Here is a 26,871-nt window from a genome sequence, read left to right on the forward strand (position 1 = left end):
AACAATACTGCAGTTCTGTCATTATCACCCAATGGCAATGGCAATTAATACCGACAATTCACACCCTCATTACCAACAATTCAAAGTCTAAAAACATTAATTAAACTTTAACTGTGAAAGCTTAAGGAATTGGGACAAAATCAATATCAGCAGGGGCATACATTAGTTTTTTTTGTTCTTTTCTTTTTAGTATTAGCACAAGTTATGATCAAAATCTCCCTTTTATAATGTATATTTTAAGGATTGGCAGCCCCGCAGGAAAGCAGAGGTTTGGGGCTGCATCCCCCTTACTCCCCACTCTCCGATCCAGCTTCTGTGCCCAAACTACTAGGCCAGGATTTCTCAACCAGAGGGTCATGACCCTCCCAGATGGGTTGGGAAAGGCCATTAGGGGCATTGGGAAGTGTTGAATATGCTATTATAATCTGAAACAGAAGAAATCTTGTTCCCCCACTCCCTGCATACCCTTACTCTACCAGGTCAAATATTTTCTATCAACCTTTTGAAACACACACACAAATGATGTATATAGTCTGGGTAGTTCTGGCAGGAGGGGTAACTAATTGGGGTAATGAGACGTTGGGGAGCAGAGCTGGAGAGGCAGAGAATCCTAAAAGTCCACAAAGTCTTTAGCTAATGCCCCGGCTTTCTCAGATTTGTGCACAAAACATTTTACAAAGCCAAATTCTTTCTACTTTAAGTGGAAAATTTTGAATGCCAGTTGAAGAAAACGGTAATCTATGACTCTTATCCATCTATTATGCAGAATTTTTCATGAAGCACCTGTAAATGTCTTCTTGTCTGACCAGCTGTTTTCATGGCCCCTCAAAAGGTCAGTCTACACCAGGGATCGGCAACCTTTGGCCTGCAGCCCGCCTGGGTAAGCACCCAGGCGGGCCAGGCTGGTTTGTTTACCTGTCGCGTCCACAGGTTTGGCCGATCGGGGCTCCCACTGGGGGCTGCAGGAACTGGCCTGGGCTGAGAGATGTGCTGGGTGCCGCTTCCAACAGTCCCCATTAGCCTGGAGCAGCGAACTGTGGCCAGTGGGAGCCCCAATCAACCAATCCCTGGTCTACAGAGTCCATAGCAAAGAACCTCCAGGTTTGTAGCAAGAGATTTGGGCTTGCACAGGTTGCACTGCCACAGTAAAAATATCTATATAGAGATTACAGCTGAGTCTTTCCTGGCATTCACAGCTCATGGAAGTGGATGGAAAAAAATGTTAAAAAATATTCAGGGAATCAGAATTTTGGTACCAAACCTTGTTCTTTGCTCCTAGGCTATCAGAGGCTTAGTGAGCTGTGAAGGCAGCATCTTTAACCCTTGGCAGGAGGGAGCAAACTGTGTTGCTCTGTAGCAAAACTCCTGGCTTAGTCTGAGCTAGTGGTAATGGGATCCACAGTAATTTACCTTAAGGCCTTGGGGGGAAATCCTGCTTCCACTTAGATCAGTGACAAAATGCCATTGAGTTCACCAGGTTCAGGGTTTCATCATAACTAATGAGTGGGAAATGGTAGATCTCCCGGAGAGTTCAGAGGAAAGGAAAAAATGCCACTGGCCAAGAGCACCATGTTATGCTGCTAGATAATACTGGGAAGGGAAATAAATGAGTCTCCAGAAATTCATCTTTAGTTGAAGAGTATGTCATCTGATGAATCCTCCAGGACTATGTCCAACCAAAATTGGCAACCCTAACAGGAGCCCAAACCCAAACCTGTCTGAATAATATATTTCAATCTGCTGCATGAAACAAACTTTGTGAATTTAGTTTGGAGGGCTTAACACAGTTACCTTTACACTTCATCACACTAGTCCAGTGACTGAGCATGGGGAGAAGGAAAGTAAGAGATGCTTCCTTTGGCTGTTGGCCCTCTCCTGTCACCTTGTTTATCCCGGGCTGCTGATGTGATTGCCATTACAATGGCATGATTTAAACAGTCCCATTACACATGACTTTGGTTTTTATTTTGGATTAATGGAACTTTTCAGCTAGTGCCTGAGCCTGAACATAAACCCAATCAACAGCAATGGTATCTATGTCCCTACATGTTGGTGTTTCAGTACCTATATCATTTGGATTCTGTAACGATGCTTTTTGTTTTAATAATCAGATTCAATGAGCATCATAGTGATACCTATACATAAAATAACTTGAGGGAATAATATGATTGATAACGTCTTCTGGAGGCTAATGCTGTAAATGAATCTGTGCAGACACCACTACTTAAGAAACATATTGGGCAAGATTTTTTGGCTGATGTAAATCAGTGTAGTTCCATAGAGGTTGATGGAGCTTGCTGTTTTGCACCAATTGAGAATCTGGACCATGTGACCCAATTCTTTACTGCCTTGCATCTTGTGTAATTGTTTACACCTGTGCACAGTTGATATAACAAATTTCAGGCTGGTGGAAAAATCAAGTGCTTTGATTCATATTTGAAAACAAAGGTCTTTTCATTATAAAGTACTGCAGTACTAAGCAGCAAGATCTTATTTGAAATATTTTTTTCAAATAAATAGCTAGTTTTGAAGAGGGTGGTTTGTTTTGTTTTTTCTTTGTTAAATGTCTTACTTCCATTTGCTAACTGAATGTAATCTTTCCTTTTTTTCCTTTAGAAAAGTGTTCTCCTGGTTATTTGGAAAATGGTAGATTTCTGTCTAGCTATTGGAAAACCTACAAAGAAGGTGATGAAATTTCATATGTGTGTTCTCCTCATAATCTGGAAGCCAAAGTTACATGCACAAAGAATGGCTGGTCACCTACTCCAACATGTACTTCTACCAGTAAGGAACATTCATGTTCTATTGATCAGTTTGTTAAAAAAATTGTAGACATATTACTATCATCCTCTGCCTGAAATGAAAACAAAAATACCAGTCCTAGCAGGTGACTTGTCATGACAATGCACATTTCTAACCTGAGTAACTGTGTGATCATATTGCATTGACCTTCAGAGTTCTTCACCCACCCCTGCTTGTTGTATGTACGGTGACCAGGTGTCCGGTTTTTGACCAGAACACCTGGTCAAAGGGGATCATGGCAGCTTCGGTCAGCACCACTGACTGGGCTGTTAACTGTCCAGTTGGCAGTGCTGCACAGCAGGACTGGCAGGATCCCTGCCAGCCTTGGTGCTGTTCCCGGGAAGCAGACAGCATGGCCCCCTCAGGCTCCTATGCATAGTGGCATCCAGGGGGCTCTGCATACCGTCCCAGCCGGAAACCATGGCCAATGGGAGCTGCGGAGGTGGTGCCTACAGACAGGGCAGGGCACAGAGCTGCCTGGCTGCACCTCTATGTAGGAGCCTGAGGGGGGTCATGCTGCTGCTCGAGGTAAGCGCTGCCCAAGCTTGCACCCCTGAACTCCTCCTGGGCCCCAAACCCCTACCCTAGTCCTAACCACCCAGTTGCCCTCTGAACCCCTTGGTCCCAGCCCGGAGCACACTCCTGCACCCCCAAACCCTCATCCCTGGCACCACCCCAGAGCCTGCACTCCCTCCCACACCCCTTCCTGCACCCCAACCCCCTGAGCCAGCCCGGTGAAAATGAGTGAGTGAGGGTGGGGAGAACAAGAGATGTGGGGGCAGAGTGTGTGAGAGGCCTTGGAGGAGGGGTGAGGCAGGGGGCGGGGCAAGGCTGTTTGGTGTTGTGCCAGTGGAAAATTGGCAACCCTAGTTGTTTCATTTCTAAAAGTTAGATTGTTAACTCTTTGGGACAGGTACCAGGCATTTCTTTGTCTTCTGTGTAGAGATGAGCATATCTTTTTGTAATAAAATAATAATAGTCCCCAACCCCTCTGCCTAACCCTGTTCTTCCTTCACTCAACCCCATAGCCATTCTTATTCCCACCTCTCAGCACTAAAAATAAAAATGTAGCTGTGGCCACTTGAGCTGTGGGAGGAGCCAGCCTCCCCACATATGATCCTGTCAAAGATCATAGGTATGTACTGAGGTGGCTAGCCACTTGCATCACCACAGCAGTACTCCTATTTTTAATGTGCTAGTTTGATTGATGCTAAAGCTAAAATATGTCTCTTTATGCTAGAATGTACAAGTTTCCAACTCTTATGTAGACATCCCAGAGTCTCAGTGCCTGGCATGAGTGTGGCCCCTAGAAACCAAGAGACACAACTGCAAGGAAAGTTCTGCTCAGTCCCTGCCACCTTGGGCTTGAGCATGTTCAGTACAGATGGAATCTTCAAAGAATAATCAAGCTCCAAATCTTTACTTTCATAGGTTTATAACATGGCCAAATTTGGGTACATTTTTCTGAGGACAGCAAAAGGTGAATCTTTGACACCAGGTGGACACCACAGCCAAATGCTGAGTCCCTGCTTCAAACCATGGAAGTGCTAGAGGTTCTCAACAAAACAGCTCTAACAATAACTTAACATCGACAAAACAGAATATTTAATCAAAAATCAGTCTCCAAAACAGCGAAACCGTTTCAGCTTAAACTTTTCAAAACAAAACAAAAAATGATGCTGAGGCAGACACCAGACATGGAAAATTTCAATCCAAATGGTTAAAGTCTAACAAAGTTACAAGCAATTAGAAATGGGATTTTATCATTCAGAGAATCGGGCAAATTTAATAAAAGATGTGCTTCTTCGAGTGCTTGCTCATATCCATTCCAGTTAGGTGTGCGCGTGCCGCGTGCACGTTTGTCGGAAGACTTTTTACCCTAGCAACTCTCAGTGGGTCGGCTGGGCGCCCCCTGTAGTGGCGCCACCAAGGCACCGAATATATACCCCAGCCGACCCACCTGCCCCTCAGTTCCTTCTTACTGCCCGTGTCGGTCGTTGGAGCAGTGGAGTGCGGCGTAGCTGACCTCCACTTCCCTAGCTTCCTCATAGTTATCCTCTTTGTGATTTTGTACATAGTTCGTTATATTTCTTTATCAGTTTTTTCTTTATTTACTAGTTGTTAGTTATTTAGTGTTGTATTAGTTAGCGGGTTCGGGGATTAGCCCCTTTCCCGCGCCCGGGACCGGAGCGCATGCCCGGCTCCCCGGGTTTCAAGCTGTGCTTGGCCTGCCACAGGCCTATGCCAACAGGAGATCCACACGACTCCTGTTTGAAGTGCCTTGGAGTGTCGCACTTATCTGCTAAGTGCCCCATTTGCAAGGCTTTCAAGTTGCGCACCAAGAAGGAGCGGGACATCAGATTTAAACAGCTCCTCATGGAGGCGGCCTTAACCCCTCCATCTTTGGCACCGTCCACCGCTCCATCAGACTCTAGGAGCACCTCCTCGGCACCGGGCCATTCTTCCCTGCACATGCCACGAGCGCCGTCGGCACCAAAATCAACTCCGAGGCGCTCCCTCTCGCCTAAGGCGAAGAAAGCGAAGGCCGCTGCTGCCTCGGCACCGCCCGCTCCGGGACAGCAAAGTGTGCCCCGATCGGACCGCCCGGCACCAAAACCTGCCATGGCGCAGACTCCTCCGGCACCGACCATTCTGCCGGTACCGTCGACTCCGGTCCCGCAGAGACCGTCAAGTCCAGAACCTGTGTCCTCCTCGGCATCCGCCGTGGTAGAGCTCACAATGCCGTCGACTCCAGAGGTCTTCGCAGCGGCAAAGGACCTTATTGCCATGACGGACTCAGCATTGCCTCCACCCCCGGCACCGCCGGTGCGGGCACTCCATTCCATTGGCAAGCCGTCCTTGCTCAGACCACCTCCTGGCACCGAGTCGGACCGGCACCGCTCCCGCCCGCGGACGCTCCCGGTCCCGTCGACGGTCTCATTCTCTCCGTCGATCTCAGCGCCGCTCGCAGTCCCGGCACTGCTCTGGTACGCGGCACCACTCAGACTTGCGGCACCGGTCGTTTTCTCGCTCCCCAACTCGGTACTCGTGGCACCACTTCCGATCCCAGTACCGCTACAGACACCGTGCCTCTCGGAGCCACTCTAGACACCGCGACTTGAGATCTCGGTCGACCTCCCGGCACCGGCCCGGTCGTAGGTCCCAATCTCGCTCTCGCCACCGTGCTGACTCCCGGCACCGGTCACCAGAACACAGGGGAACGAGATCAGTAGGCACGTCGGCGCAAGGTTTCTCCGCTCCTCAGTGGCCCTGCAGGCATGCCTCGGTCTCATCACATGCCGACAGTTATTATGCTGATGAGCATGATTCTCAGGTGCCCACGGGAGTCTTCCAGGAGACCTGGTACCCAGATCAAGACCCTCGACAATGGGGTTTTTGGACTCCTTGGGCTTACCATCAGGCCCAAGGTGCTCCGCTGCCTCCCTCTCACACAGTGCCATCAGAGCCACGTATCCCAGAGGCCACAGTGAGCCGCCCCCCGGCTGAGACGGAGGTACCACCACCACTCCTTCCAACTTCACCTGCGCCAATTGAGCAAGACCCATCCCAGGACCCAGAGGCTGGACAGGACATGCTCATCCCTGGGGTCTCTTCATCCTCCTCGCTGGATGAAGCAGTAGCGGGGACCTCCTCCTCAGGGCCTCCTCCAATAGATTTAAGGGCCCATCAGGACCTCCTTCGGAGGGTGGCACTGAGTATGGACATCCAAGCAGAGGAAGTGCCAGAGGTGGAGGACCCTGTTGTCAGCATTTTATCGGCAGACGCTCCAACTAGGGTAGCTCTGCCGTTCATCAAGACTATTCAAGCTAATGCTGACACCCTCTGGCAGTCACCTGCCTCCATCCCTCCGACGGCAAAAGGGGTGGAACGTAAATATATGGTACCCTCTCAGGAGTATGAGTACTTATACGTCCACCCTCCCCCCTCGTCGCTCGTTGTCCAATCGGTCAATGAGAGGGAGCGTCACGGACAGCAAGCCCCAGCCCCTAAGTCTAGGGAGGCTAGACGGATGGACCTGCTCGGCCGCAAAGTTTACTCTGCGGGCGCCCTACAACTTCGAGTGGCTAACCAGCAGGCCTTATTGAGCCGTTACAGCCATAACACCTGGACGGAGGTGGCTAAGTTCTCGGAACTTCTCCCCCAGGACTCACGACAGGAATTTGCCGCTTTCCTGGAAGAGAGGAAAAAAGGTGGCTCGTACATCCTTGCAAGCCTCCTTGTATGCGGCTGATTCAGCGGCCAGGACTTTGGCCTCTGGCATCACCATGCAGCGCATCTCCTGGCTGCAAGTTTCCAATCTTCCCCCAGAATTGCAGTATACGCTCCAGGACTTGCCCTTCGACTGCAAGGGTTTGTTCTCCGAGAAACCGGATCCCAGGCTCCAAAGCCTGAAGGATAACAGGGTCATTATGCGCACCCTGGGGATGCACGCCCCGGTAACCCAGCGACGTCCGTTCCACCCCCAACCGTACCGACCTTACTTTATGGCCAGATACAGACAAGACTCTGGTCGGTGACGTGGTCGGGGGTGGGGGCGGCAGTCTGGACCCCAGCCATCCCAGAGCTGCGGTCCCTCCAAGCCACCGGCGGGGCCAAAGTCGTCCTTTTGAAGGTGCGCCCGGGGACGGCCTACCAGCTTCCACACAGGATCCTTTCCCTCCTTTTTCCAACTGTCTTTCCTACTTCCTTCCGGCGTGGACTCGGCTGACCTCGGATGCCTGGGTCCTACGCACAGTGCAACGTGGATACCACCTCCAATTCATTTCACCCCCGCCTTCCCACCCTCCTTCCCGGTCCCTCTTCAGGGACCCCTCTCACGAGCAACTCCTCTTACAAGAGGTGCAGACGCTCCTCACTATCGGAGCAATAGAGGAGGTTCCAGAGACGGAAAGAGGTGCAGGCTTTTATTCTCGTTACTTCTTGATCCCCAAGTCCAAAGGGGGCCTCAGACCTATCCTGGACCTGCAAGGCCCCAACAAATTTATGATAAAGTTGAAGTTCCGCATGGTCTCCCTGGGGACCATCATCCCGGCCTTGGATCCTGGAGACTGGTATGCCGCCCTCGATATGAAGGACGCTTATTTTCACATTGCCATCTTCCCCCCGCACAGGCGTTTCCTCCGTTTTACGCTCAATCACCTTCATTTCCAATTTGCTGTCCTTCCCATTGGCCTATCCATGGCCCCAAGGGTATTCACAAAATGTATGGCCGTCGTCGCAGCCCACCTCCGTCGACGTGGCAGCTGCTTTTTTCCCTACCTAGACGACTGGCTTATCAGGGGAGATTCACAAATCCAGGTGCAGCAGCACGTAACCGTGATCAAAGACTTATTCACGCGACTGGGCCTGTTGCTCAATGTGGAAAAGTCCACCTTGATCCCCAACCAGAGGCTAGATTTTATAGGAGCCACCCTGGATTCTTCTCTAGCCAGGGCCTACCTACCTCAGCCTCAGTTCCATGCCCTCACGCAAATCATTCAGGGGCTTCAGACCTCCCCCATGACCTCGGTCTGTACCTGCCTCAGCCTTCTGGGACACATGGCGGCATGTACCTACGTAACCAAACACGCCAGGCTACGCCTTCGCCCTCTCCAGACGTGGCTCAACTCCGTATATCGCCCGAACAGGGATCCTCTAGACACTCTGCTCACTGTTCCACCGAGCGCCCTACGCTCTCTGGACTGGTGGCTGGCCCCATCCCAAGTGTGTGTGGGGATGCCATTCCATCCAACCCAGCCCTCACTCTCCCTGATGACAGACGCCTCGTCCCTCGGATGGGGGGCTCACCTCGGCCACCTTCACACACAGGGCCGCTGGTCATCACAGGAGTTGAAGCTTCACATCAACGTCCGAGAGCTACGCGCGGTATGCCTCGCATGCCAGGTGTTTCAGAACCAAGTCAGTGGCCATTGTATCTCAATCTTTATGGATAACACAACGGCCATGTATTATATCAACAAGCAGGGGGGAACTCAATCTTCCCCACTTTGTCAGGAGACGATGCAACTGTGGGAATTCTGCATAGCCCACTCAATAGACCTAGTGGCGTTCTTCCTCCCAAGCATGAGGAACACCTTAGCAGATCACCTGAGCAGTTCTTTTCTGTGTCACGAATGGTTGCTGAGACCGGACGTTGCTCATGCAATTTTCCAACAGTGGGGGTTTCCCCAGATAGACCTGTTCGCCTCTCGAGCAAACCGGAAATGCCAGGACTTTTGCTCCTTCCAAGGCCTGTCACCGGGTTCCCTGTCGGACGCATTCCTCCTGCCCTGGAGTCTCCATCTGCTCTACGCATTTCCCCCGTTCCCCCTAGTCCACAGAGTCCTCATGAAGCTCCACCAGGACAAAGCGCATCTCATCATGATTGCGCCAGCGTGGCCCAGACAGCACTGGTACACCACACTGCTCCGCTTCTCCATAGCCAGCCCAATTCCTCTGCCGCTTCATCCAGATCTCATAACCCAAGATCACGGCAGTCTCCGTCACCCGGACCTACCGGCCCTTCATCTCACGGCGTGGCTCCTGCATGGTTAGGCGAACCGGAGCTGCGTTGCTCTGCTCCGGTGCAACATGTCTTATTGAGCAGCAGAAAACCTTCCACTCGCTCTACTTACCTAGCCAAGTGGAAGCGCTTCGCTTGCTGGGCTCAGGCGCAAAATGCTTGCCCTGCGGAGCTCCCGATCCCAGTCATCCTAGACTACCTTTGGTCCCTCAAACAGCAGGGCCTAGCATTGTCCTCATTGAGGGTGCACCTAGCGGCCATATCCGCTTTCCACCCGGGGGAGGATGGACACACAGTTTTCTCACATCCATTAGCCACTAGATTCCGTAAGGGCCTTGAGCATCTCTATCTTCATGTGCGCCACCCGACTCCAACCTGGGACCTCAACCTGGTCCTCAACAGGCTCATGTCTCCACCATTTGAGCTGTTGGCCACCTGCTCGCTGCTGTACCTGTCCTGGAAGACAGTCTTTTTGGTAGCCATTACATAGGCTAGGCGGGTCTCCGAACTATGAGCGCTCACGGTGGACCCGCCTTATACTGTTTTTCATAAGGACAAGGTACAGTTACATCCACATCCAGCGTTCCTCCCGAAGGTGGTATCAGCTTTCCACACCAATCAAGACATATTTCTCCCAGTCTTCTTTCCAAAGCCGCATGCATCCTCACGTGAGCAGGAGCTTCACTCTCTAGATGTCCGTAGGGTGCTGGCTTTTTATATTGATCAGACGAGACCGTTCCGCAAGTCCCCCCAACTGTTCGTTGCAGTTGCCAACCGGATGAAAGGTCTTCCCATTTCATCACAGAGGATCTCATCGTGGCTGACAGTGTGCATACGCACCCGCTATGACTTAGCTCATGTTCCCTTGGGCCATCTCACCGCCCACTCTACCAGAGCTTAGACTTCCTCAGACGCCATTCTGGCTCATGTTCCAATACAGGAAATATGTCGTGCAGCAACCTGGTCATCGGTTCATACCTTCGCTTCGCACTATGCTCTGGTCCAGCAATCTAGGGATGATGCAGCCTTTGGCTCGGCGGTTCTATACTCCGCCACATCTCACTCCGACCCCACCGCCTAGGTAAGGCTTGGGACTCACCTAACTGGAATGGATATGAGCAAGCACTCGAAAAAGAAAAGACGGTTACTTACCTTTGTAACTGTTGTTCTTCGAGATGTGTTGATCATATCCATTCCACACCCACCCTCCTTCCCCACTGTCAGAGTAGCCGGCAAGAAGGAACTGAGGGGCGGGTGGGTCGGCTGGGGTATATATTCGGTGCCTTGGTGGCGCCACTCCAGGGGGCGCCCAGCCGACCCTCTGAGTGTTGCTAGGGTAAAAAGTCTTCCGACGAAGACCCACTTCATCAGATGTAAGGCAGATCCCGTCTTTTCATGTACTGCTACATATATCTTCCTACTGTGTCTTCCACTCCATGCATCTGATGAAGTGGGTTTTAGCCCATGAAAGCTTATGCCCAAATAAATTTGTTAGTCTATAAGGTGCCACAGGTATTTCTCATTTTTGTTGAGGCAAAGTAATCCAGGGAGCAGTTGTGCTCCAGGAAATCCTGTCTTTCCTCCAGTTCTCTACCAGGCATGAGTTGTGTGTGCATTACACCATCTTTTGGGATAATGCAGCATGTTCCTCTGTCTATATCTGGTCAGCACTTCTGGGTGTTGCAAAGTGGGTTAAAGCCATGGTTCCACCTTGCCCCTCTGCCTCCCCTTCCTCCATGGAGTGGCTTGCACAGTTTGTCTGGTAGCTCTGGGTGCTTGAACATCAGTTAAGATATCATGTGTAAAATCAAGTCATCAACCTCCATAACAAAATTCAGACAAACACATCCTGCCTCAAAGCCTCATTCCCTCCCTATCTCTACTCTCCCCAAATGCCCAAGAAAGTAGATGGGCTGCGCAGTGTATCCTGGAAGTCAGCAAATTCAGGGAGAGAGTGAATTCCAAAATTGAATGCCTCTCCAGGATAATGCCCTGCTATAAACACCCTCTCCTTTAAACTGAGGGGGCCTAGCATGAATGCTCTATTGATCACAGCTGTGGAAATATTGCAGTGGGTGAGGCTGTCTCTGAAGAAGGCAGGTTAAGTGATGATTTCTGTGTGATGTTTTATCACTGTCTTTCTCACTGATGAGCCCCTTATGATTTGAAGGTGCTTCACCAAATTACTTATACATACAGCACATACAATACAAAGAGAGAACTTTTCCCGCAAAATAAGAGCTGGCAGTGTCAGAATCAAAATGACCATTTTCAGTTCAACCATCTTTTAGATTGGCTTTGAGAAATCAGTATCAGGAATGATTGTGAGAGATAAGAAACACTGATATGCACGATGATTTCTTACCTTCCCCTCCCACTCTCCAAAAGTATGAAGGAACTTCTTGTTCAAACATTTTTTAAGTAGTGTTCCTCCATTTCATTTCAGGTGTACCTCTTCTCGTAGTCACCCTATACCTATGAAAAGCATGTTAATTAACAGTATTTATCTTGAGATAATGTCATACTCTCTCTATTTTAGAAATCTGTGAAAAAGTTGAGATACAGAATGGTTATTTCTCTGCAAGTAAGAGCAGATTTAATTTAAACGAGGAAGCAACATATAGGTGTCAAATTGGTTACACAACTCCAGAAGGAAATGAGTTGGGGAAGACACAGTGCCTTCAAGAAGGATGGACTCCTTTACCAAAGTGCATTAGTGAGTAATTTAATGATTGAAGAACTCTCTACTTTGCTCCTTTTTTCCTGAGTAGAGGATGAGCACCATGTTCAGGTATGGAGAGAAGCTTGAAGCTTCATGTGGGGAAACTTACAAGGCTGAGGCTCCTTGGGTTATGCCTTAGTATGACTGGACGAAATTAATCTATTATTTGGGGGAGGTATTACCATCATAAATAAAATAACTTACCATTGGCTGATCAGAGTTTAAATCATAAAGACTTAAATTTTATGTAAAAGCATCAGAGCACAAAATTATAAAAACTTTCTTCCAATTGTTGTCACTTTAGGTATCTTAGTTATAGTCCTCGGGTTTCGGGAGTCCCTTCTCTCCAGATGAGAGGAAATATGGTGATTAAAGTGGACAATTAAATCTCCCACTTTTGTGGGACAATAACTCCAATATTAACCCAGTCCAAGTGGGGGTCATCTCTTCCTTTTATTTCAGGCTGCCTTATTTCCTGGCTATTCCTCTTTTTACCCTATTAGTATCCACATACACAGAACATAAAAGAACTTGCTTATAATTTGTCTTCAAATGAAGTCCATTCCATCGCTCAGAGAAGAGTATTAAATAAACAGCATAGCTACCAAGACCTAGAAAATCCCATCTACATTATCTGTCTGTGAAATACAGGAACTTTAAGTTGTTTGCAGTGCTGGCTCTGCAAAGTGGTGTCCCGTACGATAGCACCTGCAATAACTCTTGCAGACTGGGATGTTTCACACAGAATAGTCTACAAAATTGGCTCAATAAACGAATAAACCTTCCTTTGGATGCCTGGCTCTTTATGAGTAGTCTCCCATATTTCCAGTCAAGAATAATTCTCATGTTTCTACAGGGAGGAGATTCCCTGCAATTTGTGACTCATTTGGAAATTAGTAGGGAAATGTTTGACTTTTGTGGTGTTCATGAATGTTTTGTTTTGAAAATAAAGGCAGTGAAAATGACAGTGCCAATGCATGGATTAGTTTGGTTGGTAAACAAGGACCAGACCCTCAAATGGGATAAAACAGGGCTAAGTATTAGGGACACATAATTGAATGCAGTGAGAATTCCTTATTTACTGTTGTATGCTGCTTTCCACCTTTGCCTTTTTATAAGTATAAGGCCCAATTCTCCTCCTATTCCATCTGCTTTGCATAGTTCTGACTGCAGAAAACAGCCAAAAAACTAGTTGGCTGGTTGGAATTCCCCCCAGATATAAAGGTGTGACTAAGGAAAAGGCATCATAACTGGGATGTCCTGGCTCTTCTGGCTGCTGAAATGACCCTTTGGGGCCATAGAGAACCAGCATAAAATAGCTTGAAGAAGGAGGAACAACCTGAGAATCTGGAAGGCAGAAAGTTGGCTTGAAGTTATGTTTGTTCTATCCCTTGATCCGGTTCCTTGCTCAGCATAGCTGGACCAGACCAGAGAATCTGTTCCCTGGCTTCCCTACACTGGAGCAGAATCTAACCCTTACAGATGATTCAAGGGATCATGACTACAACCTAATTGTAACTATCACAGTAACAATGGGTATGTCTACACTACGGGATTATTCCAATTTTCCAGAAACCGGTATTTGGAAACAGATTGCATAAAGTCAAGTGCACGCTGCCACACTAAGCACGTTAATTCGGTGGTGTGCGTCCATGTACCAAGGCTAGCATCGATTTCCGGAGTGTTGCACTGTGGGTAGCTATCCCATAGTGCCCGCAGTCTCTCCCGCCCATTGGAATTCTGGGTTGAGAGCACAATGCATGATGGGGCAAAAACAGTGTCACGGATGATTCTGGGTAAATGTCGTCACTCAATCCTCCCTCCGTGAAAGCAATGGCAAACAATCATTTTGTGTCCTTTCCCTGGATTGCCCTGGCAGACACCATAGCACAGCAACCATGGAGCCTGTTCAGACTTTTTTCACTGTCACCGTATGTCTACTGGATGCTGCTGACAGATGTGGTACTGCAGCGCTACACAGCAGCATTCACTTGCCTTTGCAAGTTAGCAGAGATACTATTATAGCAGTCATATTGTACCGTCTGCTGCTTTGCAAATTGGCAATGACGGTTACCAGTCATACTGTACCGTCTGCTGCTGTCATGGGTGCTCCTGGATGGCCTCGGTGAGGTCGGCCGGGGGCGCATGAACAAAAATGGGAATGACTCCCCAGGTCATTCCCTTCTTTAAGTTTTGTCTAAAGGTAGAGTCAGTCCTGCCTAGAATATCAGGCAAGTCTACTAAAGAACCAGAGAAGCAAACGGCTGCTCCGGGTCAGAGCCCGAGACATCCCGCTGAAATGATGAGCTGCATGCCATTCTAGGGGTTGCCCCTGCAATAACCCCACCCATTGCTTCCCTCCTCCCCCACCCCTCCTGGGCTGCTGTGGCAGTTATCCCCCCATTTGTGTGATGAAGTAATAAAGAATGCATGAATAAGAAACTGACTTTATTGCATCTGCAATCAGAGATAAAAGTGGGGGCAGCCTCCAGCTGCTATGATATTCCAGGCAGGACTGAATCTCCATTAGACAAAGCTTAAAGAAGGGAATGACCGGAAGTCATTCCCATTTTTGCCCAGGCTCCCCCAGCCGACCTCACCGAGGCCAGCCAGGAGCACTCACGGGATGATGATGATGGATATCAGTCATATTGCACCGTCTGCCATCAGGAAGGGAAGGGAGGGGATGCTGCTGTTTAGCGCTGCAGCACCGTATCTGCCAGCAGCATCCAGTAAACATACGGTGACATTGAAAAATGGCAAGAAACAATTTTTTCCCTTTTCTTTCATGGGGGGGGAGGGGCTGATGACATATACCCTGAACCACCCGCAACAATGTGTTTGACCCTTCAGGCTTTGGGAGCTCAGTCAAGAATGCAAATGATTTTCAGAGAGTGTGGGAACTGTGGGATAGCTAGAGTCCTCAGTCCCTCCTCCCTCCATCCCTCTCTCCCTTCCTCCGCAAGCGTCCATTTGATTCTTTGGCTTTCCGTTATGCTTGTCTCAGCTTCTTAAGTTTCACGCAGCACTGTGTTGAGTCCCTGTTGTGGCCTCTCTCTATCATAGCCTTGGATATTTTTTCAAATGCTTTGGCATTTCGTTTATTGGAACGGAGTTCTGATATAACAGATTCATCTCCCCATACAGAGATCAGATTCAGTATCTCCCTACGGTCCATGCTGGAGCTCTTTTTTGATTTTGGGACTGCATGGTCACCCGTGCTAATCGGCGCTCCCCGCTGGGCAAACAGGAAATGAAATTCAAAAGTCGCGGGGCTTTTCCTGTCTACCTGGCCAGTGCATCCGAGTTCAGATTGCTGTCCAGAGCGGTCACAATGGTGCACTGTGGGATAGTGCCCGGGGGCCAATACCATCGAATTGCGGCCACATTAACCCTAATCCGAAATGGCAATACCAATTTCAGCGCTACTCCCCTCGTCAGGAAGGATTACAGATACTGATATTAAGAGCCCTTTATATCGATATAAAGGGCTTCATTGTGTGAACGGGTGCAGGGTTAATGCGATTTAACACTGCTAAATTCGATATAAACTCGTAGTGTAGACCAGGCCAATATGTTGTGAATCAACTGAAAGAAGGAAATTATATTCACAGTTTCAAATGGTAGGAAAAAGGCAATGGCCTGAATCCAAGGAAGGAAAAATTTTATGCTAGACATTAGGAAGATATTCTGAATTTTAAGAGCATTAGTGTTGACTCTCAAGGGAAAGGTTTGAGTCACTATTATCACTGTAGATTTTCAAAGACAAACATGTCTGGTAAACATTAGTGGGAATGATGTAAGAAGCAAACATGCAAAATGCAGGTATATATTTATTGCCTAAATGTTTTCTTCTGGCCTTGCCTTCTAAATCTATGAACACTTTCCTTTCACCACCACATATTCCTAATGAAAAATTAAAGAGATACAATGTGTGGTACTGTGTGTAGAATTTTCATTTTTTACTATACTGGGGCCCAAATTCACAAAGGTAGATATAACTAGAATGCTTTAGAATACCAGAGTTTCTAATTAAGAAAAAAAACTAAATTTCTCTAATTCTACAGAAACATGTGAAAAGCCTCGTTTCGAGCATATTAATTTCCACATAAATCAAACGGTGTTTCTGCCTGAAGACATACTAGAATATGAATGTGCGGATGGATACCAAACTGTAAATAAAAGCACAACAGGTTATACAGTGTGTGGCATAAATGGATGGACTCCTGAGCCCCAGTGTCTTGGTAAGGTGTTTTTGTTTTGTTTAATTAAACTACTACTCTGCAGAATGAATTCCTTTGACTGTTCTAGTTGCTATATTGATTACTAGTTTAAATAGCTCTGATGTAGGTGCAGGTTACATTGTGGATAATGACTGTTCATGTCTCCTGGGACAGTCAAGAATCATTTATTGCATTCAGTCAGCAATCCCCAGGAAAGTGTGCTCTTCATAATCTTAACCTTTCCAGATTACTGTACATCTTTCAGGAGTCAGATTTGTCTTGCAAACCTCCAAGTTTCACCTCCTTGCAAAATCAGACATAAAAAGTCCACTATTACTGAAAAAATGGCTTCCTTTCTCATTTTTACCATATAATAATAAAATTAATCCATTGGAATATAAATACTGTACTTACATCTCAGCTCTACAGGGAGGGACTGGCTGTTTGTGCAGTGTCTGGTGCCATGGGGTTCTCCGCATGTACTGGACACCCCAGACACTACTGCAACATGGACAATAAATACTGTCCCCCCTGGGTCAGGCTCTGAGGGAAGTCTGAGGAGGGTTGGAGGGGCTGGGGTATCTCTGCTCTGCACAGATCCAGATTTGCTGGGATTGAGAGCTTCGTGGTCTGCTCAGCAATAGCTGCATCTGTCTGTTCCAGACTCTGGATGGAGCAGCTCTGATTCAAACAGAGTCCAGATTAAATTAAAAAGTAATGGAACCATTGGGAAATAAGAGGTAATCAGAGCACCGGAAACTGCAGAATTATTATTGTACTATGAAAGTCAAACAAATCTTACAAAAACTTTGAACAAGTAATAGTTGTATTTTAAGTCATGACAAATAACAATCCAGATTGAAAGGCCAGCATCATTAACTGATTATTTGGTGTATTCCAAGTGTGATTTGTCTGAGTAAGGATCTGAGGTTATGAAACCTACCAGTTTCTAAATTACTTGCAAAATGTTTATAGTTAAATTAATAGAATGTGGGCAGGGGCGGCTCTACGAATTTGGCTGCCCCAAGCAGGGCGGCGTGCCGCAGGGGGCGCGCTGCCAGTCCCGTGGCTCCTGGAGACCTGTTGGAGACGCGCCTGCGGAGGGTGCGCTGGGAGGGCGGCAGGCGGCTCCGGTAGACCTTCCGCAGTCATGCCTGTGGGAGGTCCACCCAAGCCGCGGGACCAGCGAACCGTCCGCAGTCATGCCTGCGGGAGGTCCGCTGGTCCGCGGCTCCAGTGGACCTCCCGCAGGCATGACTGCGGAAGGTCCGCCAGAGCTGCCTGCTGCCCTGCCGGCAAAATGGCGCCCCAAGCACGCGCTTGGCGCGCTGGGGTCTGGAGCCGGCCCTGAATGTGGGGGGAAGATTATGGAAAGTCACCCCTTCATTTGGTTAAACGTCATCTTTGTTTTTCCTCCCAGTTATGTCCTATTGTGCTTGTTTTGTTTCCTGCTTGCCTTCTTTTCTTTCCCACCCTAGATGGAGTTCTTACTCTTTTACAAATTCCCAGTTTTTTCAGCAAGATTCTTGTTCTTGGTGATAACAAAAGCCCTGATCCAAATCAATGGGTTCCTTTCCATGGTTTAAAACTGGTTTTTGATCAACCCCTTTTGTTCAAGCAGCAAAGAGTCCTGTGGCACCTTATAGACTAACAGACATTTTGGAGCATGAGCTTGCATGCATCTGACGAAGTGGGTATTCACCCACGAAAGCTCATGCTCCAAAATGTCTGTTAGTCTATAAGGTACCACAGGACTCTTTGCTGCTTTTACAGATCCAGACTAACACGGCTACCCCTCTGATACTTGACCCCTTTTGTTCAAATCTTTTGTATTTTAAATACTTTCCCCTGGAAATATTTGCTATAATATATTTTCTTTCCTTTCCTCACCATCATCTTTAGCCATAGAATGTGAAATGTTGACATTGTCCAAAGGCTCGGTTTTCCCCCCGAAAGGGAAATATGATAATGGAGATGTGGTAACTTTTTCCTGTGCAAAAGGTCACAAAAGAGTGGGACCTGACTCCTCTCAATGCTATTACTTTGGATGGTTCCCAGCATCTCCTACATGTAAAGGTAAATATTTCTCTTAGGCTTATTTAAGTAGGATACCTATTAGTAAATCTGGCTCTTCAATACTCATAAACTCTTCTGTGGGCTCTTTCTGGATCCTAGTGTCTATCCCAAGGTGACCTACCCCATCTATCCTCATACCAATCACTTACTAACCCACTGTGCCTTCATTTCCCATTTGAAACTGTGAATTTGTTTCCATCCATTTTGATTATAGTGAAACTGCCAGTCGTGTGAAGTGGTAGTAAGTTGAACTCAGGGAACTCATTTCCACTTGTGATCTAAAGTAGGATTTGAATCCAAATCTCCAGATATAAGGTTAATTAATTCATTGGCCAGCTGTGCCATCTTTCTCCACTTGAAGCAGTGAATTTTTTTTTTATTATAGTCTACTTTTAATTGGAACAACTGTTTAGATATAATCTCTTTGTATTAGAGGAAACCAAAGCTTGTGGAGAACCACCCAGCATTACCAATGGGAATATTATCAGTGAACTTCTTGAGAACTATCAGCATGGTGACTCAGTGGAATATGACTGTGACCACCGTTTTAAAATGATTGGATCAAGAAAAATAGAATGTATTGATGGGGAATGGACATCTTTACCTTCTTGCACAGGTAAAATATGTGTTTTTCACACTCTTAAGATTAGTATAGATTAATACTTTTCTATTTTACACTTTTAGAGATTTTCCAAATCAAAACTATACCTACTTAAATGTAACATATAGAATAATAGAATCATAGAATTCAAGATCAGAAGGGACCATTATGATCATCTAGTCTGACCTCCTGCAAGATGCAGGCCACATAAGCCGATCCACCCACTCCTTAAGCAAGCGACCCCTGCCCCATGCTTTGGAGGAAGGCGAAAAACCTCCAGGGCCACTGCCAATCTACCCTGGAGGAAAATTCCTTCCCAACCCCAAATATGGCGGTCAGCTGAACCCCGAGCATGCGGGCAAGACTCTCCAGTCATACCCTTTGGAAAAAGGCTAACAATATCCTATCATTGACTCATTGTACTAATTACCAGTGTGGCACTTAATTGACCTATTGACTAAGCCCGTTATCCTATCATACTATCTCCTCCATAAACTTATCTAGCTTAATCTTAAAGTCATGGAGGTCCTTCACCCCCACTGTTTCCTTCGGAAGGCTGTTCCAGAATTGCACTCCTCTGATGGTTAGAAACCTTCGTCTAATTTCAAGCCTAAATTTCCTGACTGACAATTTATATCCATTTGTCCTCGTGTCCACATTAGCACTGAGCTGAAATAATTCCTCTCCTTCCCTGGTATTTATCCCTCTGATATATTTAAAGAGTGCAATCATATCTCCTCTTATCCTTCTTTTGGTTAAGGAAAACAAACCGAGCTCCTCAAGTCTCCTTTCATACGACAGGCTTTCCATTCCTCGGATCATTCTAGTGGCCCTTCTTTGTACCTGTTCAAGTTTGAATTCATCCTTCTTAAACATGGGAGACCAAAACTGCACACAATACTCCAAATTAGGTCTTACCAACGCCTTATATAACGGGACTAGCACCTCCTTATCCCTACTAGAAATACCTCGCCTAATGCATCCCAAGACTGCATTAGCTTTTTTAACGGCCACATCACATTGCCTACTCATAGTCATCCTACGATCAACCAGGACTCCTAGGTCCTTCTCCTCCTCCGTTACTTCCAACTGGTGCGTCCCCAGCTTATAACTAAAGTTCTTGTTAGTCATCCCTAAATGCATAACCTTACACTTCTCACTATTGAATTTCATCCTGTTACTAATACTCCAGTTTACAAGGTCATCCAAATCTCCCTGGAGGATATCCCGATCCTTTTCCGAATTTGCAATACCTCCCAACTTGGTGTCATCCGCAAACTTTATCAGCCCACTCCTACTCTTGGTTCCCAGGTCAGCGATAAATAGATTGAATAAAATCGGACCCAAAACCGAACCTTGAGGAACTCCACTGGTAACCCCCCTCCAACCTGACAGTTCCCCCTTCAATACGACCCTCTGCAGTCTCCCCTTTAACCAGCTCCTTATCCACCTCTGGATTTTCATTTTGATCCCCATCTTTTCCAATTAAACCAGTAATTCCTCATGCGGTACCGTATCAAACGCCTTACTGAAATCAAGATATATTAGATCCACTGCATTTCCCTTGTCTAAAAAATCTGTTACTTTCTCAAAGAAGGAGATCAGGTTGGTTTGGCACGATCTACCTTTCGTAAATCCATGCTGTAATTTGTCCCAGTTGCCATCGGCCTCAAGGTCCGTAATCACTCTCTCCTTTAAAAATTTTTCCATGACTTTGCATACTACAGATGTTAAACTAACAGGCCTGTAGTTACCCGGGTCACTTTTTTTCCCCTTCTTGAATATAGGAACTATATTAGCTAATCTCCAGTCAAACGGTACAACCCCCGAGTTTAGAGATTTATTAAAAATCATCGCTAACGGGCTTGCAATTTCACTCGCCAATTCCCTTAATTCTAGGATGTAGATTATCCGGACCCCCCGATTTACTTCCGTTTAGCTGTTCAAGTTTGGCTTCTACCTCAGATACCGTAATGTCTACCCCCATATCTTCATTCCCATCAGTCCCTCTATCACTATTCCTTAGCCCTTCATTAGCCTCATTAAAGACTGAGGCAAAATATTCGTTCAGATATTGTGCCATTCCAAGATTATCCCTAATCTCCACTCCGTTTAAAGTTTTAAGCGGTCCCACTTCTTCCTTCTTGGTTTTCTTCCTATTTATATGGCTAAAAAACCTTTTGCTATTGGTTTTAATCCCCTTCGCTAGGTCCATCTCCACCCGGCTCTTTGCCTTTCTCACTGCTTCCCTACACCCTCTGACCTCAATAAGGTAGGTTTCTTTGCTGATCTCTCCCATTTTCCACTCCTTGTACACTTTCTGTTTTTTCTTAATCACCCCTCTGAGACGCTTGCTCATCCAGCTCGGTCTAAAACTGCTACCTACGAGCCGTTTTCCCTTTCTCGGGATACATGCCTCTGACAACTCCTGCAACTTCAACCTGAAGTAACCCCAGGCGTCATCTGCCTTTAGATCCCTAAATATGTTAGTCCAATCCACTTCCCTAACTATTCGCCTTAATTTAGTAAAGTTAGCCCTTTTGAAAATGTATACCTTAGTCTCAGATGCAATTTTGATTATCCTCCCATTTATTTTGAAACGAATTAGCTCATGATCACTCGAGCCAAGGTTGTCCCCTACAACTATTTCCTCAACAAGGTCCTCGTTACTCACCAAAATCAGATCTAAAATGGCATCCCCCCTCATCGGTTCAGCAACTACTTGATGAAGGAATTCATCAGCTATCACGTCTAGGAAAAGCTGAGCTCTATTATTATTACTAGCATTTGTTTCCCAATCTATATCCGGGAAGTTAAAGTCCCCCATGATCAAACAGTTCCTATTAGTATTTACCTCCTTAAAAACATTAAAGAGCTCTCTATCCATATCCAGGCTAGATCCCGGCGGTCTATAGCACACCCCAATCACTATCCCAGGGGAGGCCCTAGTAGTTTTCTTCCCCAATGTGACCATTGCCCAAACAGACTCCGTATTATCCATTGCATTTCTAGTTATTTCGTTACATTTCACCTCATTATTGATATACAATGCTACTCCCCCACCTTTACCTTTGCATCGGTCTTTCCTAAACAGCACATACCCTTCCATACCTGTACTCCAGTCATGGCTACCGTTCCACCATGTTTCGGTTATTCCTACGATATCCGGTTTCAATTCCCGGACCAGGAGCTCCAGTTCCTCCATTTTGTTACCTAAGCTTCTTGCATTGGTGAACAAACATCCTAATTTTTGCTGTTTGGCTCCTCTCACCCTTTTCACCCAACTTGGTAGGGACACAGTACTACCAGTATGACCTGTCGATCTAGTATCCGTCCCCCCCCTCTTCCTTACACCTAACCGTCCCCCTCTGGCTATATCTGTTGTTATCCTGTTGTTCTCACTCCCAATGTATAAATTTGGCGTGGAGAGCACCTGGACCTCTCCCAACCGTCTCCCCCCAGTGTCTAGTTTAAAGCTCTTTTAATCAGATGAGCCAGCCTCCCTCCTAGAAGTCTACTTCCTTCCCTACTTAGGTGGAGCCCATCCCGTGAGAACAGTTGTCTGTCCCCAAAAGCCTCCCAGTGCCCATACATCCCAAAGCCCTCCTTGTAACACCACTCCCTCAGCCAACTATTAATCATCACGATCCTGTCACCCCTTTGGCGCCCTTCCCTAGGGACAGGTAGAATCCCACTGAAGATCACCTGAGCCTCAATTTCCTTGAGCGTCTTACCCAACCTGGCATAGTCTCCCTTGATCCTCTCTAGCGAGAATCTAGCCGTGTCATTCGTTCCTACATGAAGGATGATCAAAGGGTTCTTACCTGCTCCTCTTAGGATCCTTTTCAACCTCAGGTCCACATCCCGTATTTTAGCGCCCGGTAGACAGCACACCCTTCTGTTCTCCGGATCGGCCCTGGTCACAGGCCTGTCCAACCTTCTCAGTATGGAATCCCCAATCACGTAGACCTGCCTTTGCCTGGGGACAGTGCGGTCCTCTAACCTATCCTCCGTCCCCCCTGGTTGCAAGCTCCTTCCATTCCTATCATTCCGTGTGGTTCCCGTTAAGCCATCCTGTATCCTCCCTTGGCCCACACTTGGTGCTGCCTCCATAGACTCCTCCTCTCTTTCTATCGGACTAGCCGCTCTTCTCTTTTTCCTTGGCTTCCCACTGTCAGCTACCACCTGTTTTACCCCTTCCTCATTCTCCAGACCTTTGAACCTGTTCCTTAGCTCTATTTCTCCCTCACTGGCTCTCCTTTTTCTCGGCCTGCTTCTCACGGTCACATGCTTCCACCGCCCATCTTCCTCATCCGGCGGTCCCCCCTCACTGGCCTTAGCCCCTGCTTCCCCCTGTACCCCTGGGCATTCCCCTTCGGTCACTGCTTGCCATTGCTCCATCAGCTGCTCAAACCCCCTTCTATGCTCTACCAGGGTTTCTACCTGCAGCTCTAGGCCTTGGATCTTTTCCTCCAGCAGCTCTATTAGGCGGCACTTCATGCATACATAGTACTGTTCTGGGTCCCCCGCTAGAACCATGTACATACCACAGCTGCTGCATGCTCTCATCCTCGGTGTATCCTCCGCTGCTTGGCTCATGGCTGCTGCTGTCTCAGCCTCGCTCGGCGTTCCTACCTGGGGAACTCAGGGGACACGGCGCCACCCCCTTCTGCCTCCCCCTGTAAACTCCCACTCAAACTCCCCTGTTAGCAGCCCTGTTGGCCGGCTCCTGGGCCGCTGCGATCAGCTGTGCCGCTGCCTGGCTGAGCGGCCGCTTTTATAGGCCCCCTCCTCCGCCTAGCTCCGCCCCCTAATCAGGGCTCAGCAGTCTGCCCCGACAGAGAGAGACACAAGCACCCCAAAGACAGACGCAAACACAAAATACCTGGCTCCTCCAATGGGAACTCCCACATATTGGCCAGTGTACATAGTTTCTGTACCACAGTCCTCTCTGAGATGGAATCAGACCTGTGCTAGTGTTTTTATTGACCTGACATCTAAAATACTTCCAATGGCTCACTGGAGAGCATCCCTTAGTATGCATATTAACTAACGTAGTTTTAAAAAATTAAAATAAATGCATTATAATATCTTCTTTTAGTTGCAGCATATTTAGAAATCAAACAGTTTTTTTGGTTTTATCTGAAATGAAAATGTGCATTTATAGGAAATAATTACAGATGTTTTTCTGGAATAAAAGGATATTGTGACCTAAAAAATAATAGATAAAATACAAAGTGTTAACAGATCTAGTAGAGGTTCTATGATTGTCTTGGCAAGTCAAGTGATTTGGGCTTTGGCCCACTGAAATCATCATTGGTTATGTTTCCAGACTGATCTATGAAAAATGTAAGGAAAGGGGTGTAGTTGCTGGCCTCATTTTAGCATGGTGTAAGCTGAAATTGTTTCCTAGATAATATTTTCCATGCCTTGCTTTAAATACATGTAAGCAGAACTTTTGATGAATACCATTGGATAACAGGTCAGCTGACTATTTCGCTATCATCCTAACATGATGCTGAATGTTGTTTATTATTATTTATGGAGCACCATACGTGCACATAGCAAGGTCCCTGTCCCAAGGAGTTATGAGAAAACTAAAACACAAGTAAAACATTTCTATAGCAAGTGAAAGACAGAGAAGTATAGAAAAGGATGTTTAATGAAGGGAGAAAAAGCTGCATGCTGCCCAATCAGTGGGAAGCAATTCTATTTGTAGGGGCAACGTGAAATGAAGTACAAAGCCAAGAGTGGAATATACAATAGAGTGGTTAGCAAAGAGATTTGGGATGGAGCAGTATAAGGAAATTTCATAGCCAGGGAAGAAGTTATTCTCAGTCTTATAATTTATAGGGAGTTTCAATGTAATGCAGAAAAAGAGAGCAATAAAGGTTAGGCTTTAAACAGATACAGTGGAGTGACACGGTCGCAACAGCACGAGAGCAGAGGCTGCAAATTAGAAAGGGGAAAGTGTAGAATGTGGGGTCAGGGAGCTTGCAGTTGTCAACATGGCAGCTGTGTGATTTTTCAGTTCTTTGATGTGTGCACTGAAGATGGCAGGATTTTATTTTCTTTAAATATAAAGTGAGTATTAGAGGGGTGTAGTTTAGTGTCATGATAGTAGTGAACTACTAGCAATTTGTAGTGTGGTATTGTGTTGAATGTGAGTATTGATTTGATTTAAGATTTCCTTGCATTTTAGTGTTTTCATTCTTGTGAGGGAATATAAATTAAGCATTGCTAAATTAATGATATTTTGTATGTGGAAATAGAGAGGAATAAGAGACAATCCTTACAAAACTTAGCTGTGAGGAGAGAAAAGCTGAATACAGCTCTGGAAGATGTCCTATTCATAGAGAAGTGAGGGAGAGGAGTTTGGAAGAAAGGCAAATGTTATTACAAACGAAGGGCCTAGTTCTGCGCCCATTTAAGTCAATCAGAGTTTCACTTCTAACTTTAATGAGAGCGAGGTCAGGTCCTAAATATTTATTTTAAGTAAGGCTTTTTGATCACGTGTTTTATATGTGCCAAGATTATAATATGGAATATTTATGCTCTTTTCCTCAGAAGAGGAAAAAACCTGTGGACTACCACCCAATATTACCAAAGGGAGAGCTGTCACTATAGACCATCAACAGTACAATCATGGAGATACAGTGGAATATGAATGTGAAAAAAACTATGTAATGGTTGGGCCAAATAAAGGGAAGTGTCTTAGTGGAGAATGGATCTCTTTGCCTTCGTGTGCGGGTAAACTATTTAGATAATACTTTAAGCATTAAATTAACAACTTCATTTAAGGTTGAATAGAGATTATTCATCAATATTCAGGCAGATACAGTTTATATAGATATTTAGAACCATTCTTTACATACTATAGTATTTTCATAGTGTGTGCAAAGTTAAGCATGTGCATAAAAGCATCAGTGGCTTTCAACAGGGTTTGCTTGACCCCACCTTTCAGTGTATCTTTCCAACAAAGGCAGCTCAGCATCTTTGAAAGCTTTATGATGTACACAAACTAAAAACATTTTTTTTCTTTGATTTCTTTCTCTTCTGGTATCTTTAGAGATTACTTATAACAATACACACAACATTCTCACATGGCCATGTATTTGCAAATTGAATGTCTGCCTTTAAATGGATATTTACTGGACACATCCTATGATTTATAGCATATTTTAATTTTGATGTTGGATTTTATTTAGATCAATCTGCTACATGTGAACTTCCAGACAATTTTGAGACTATAATAATTTTACAAACTGCCAGCAAAAGGTTCTATAATCACAAAGCATCTATAATTTACAAATGTAAAACAGATGGCACGAACTTTATACAAGCAACTTGTAAATATGGGGAATGGACACCCAAAATTGACTGCATAGGTAAGCTTGTGTATTTATATACAAATTGTTATTTTCTAATTATTATAATTACCAAGTATTACATCTACCTTTTAGTCTGAGTGAAGTTCAGTAGTTTGAAAAAAACAACTGGTTTAATCATTAAAACATATATCCGTTTATATGCCTAAGCATAGGAAAGACAACTTGCTGCTTTGAAATTACTGGAATATTTTGACATTCTCTAAACGAGGGGTGCACAAACTTTTTGGCCCGAGGGCCATATCGGGGAATAGAAATTGTATGGTGGGCCATGAATGCTTAGTGGGTTGTTTCCATTAGGACAAGATGTTGATGATGAACATATTTCTTTGATGGAATCCTATTTATTCTCTGTCTATCTCTCTCTGTATAAAGTGTGTGTGAATATATAGAAAGAGAGAGGGGGAGTCCTATTTCCCTGCATCCAGTAGGATCAAACAAAAGAAAGTTTATTTGCTCTAAGTTCCAAGCTTCTTCCAGTTTCCACTGTACCCAAAAAGTACTATCTAGGCTTTCCCCCAAGACCGCTCCCTCCC

At 46.2% G+C, this 26,871-nt stretch overlaps 1 protein-coding gene across 5 annotated transcripts in view; it reads left to right on the forward strand.

Annotated features, from left to right (window-relative positions):
• The window catches only part of CFH (complement factor H), a 120,868-nt gene that overhangs the window by 34,723 nt on the left and 59,274 nt on the right, over positions 1-26,871 (forward strand). For 4 of the 5 annotated variants that reach the window (XM_039484115.1, XM_039484114.1, XM_039484118.1 and 1 more), the window contains 7 exons: positions 2,617-2,784; positions 11,865-12,041; positions 16,115-16,291; positions 18,173-18,346; positions 18,780-18,962; positions 25,515-25,697; positions 26,156-26,335. In XM_039484115.1, the coding sequence (XP_039340049.1) occupies positions 2,617-2,784; positions 11,865-12,041; positions 16,115-16,291; positions 18,173-18,346; positions 18,780-18,962; positions 25,515-25,697; positions 26,156-26,335 (1,242 nt within the window). The remainder of the gene's footprint in view (positions 1-2,616; positions 2,785-11,864; positions 12,042-16,114; positions 16,292-18,172; positions 18,347-18,779; positions 18,963-25,514; positions 25,698-26,155; positions 26,336-26,871) is intronic. The other variant, XM_039484117.1, reaches the window with a different exon arrangement.

The sequence above is a fragment of the Mauremys reevesii genome, linkage group 8 (genome assembly GCF_016161935.1).
Source record: "Mauremys reevesii isolate NIE-2019 linkage group 8, ASM1616193v1, whole genome shotgun sequence".
NCBI lineage: Eukaryota > Metazoa > Chordata > Testudines > Geoemydidae > Mauremys > Mauremys reevesii.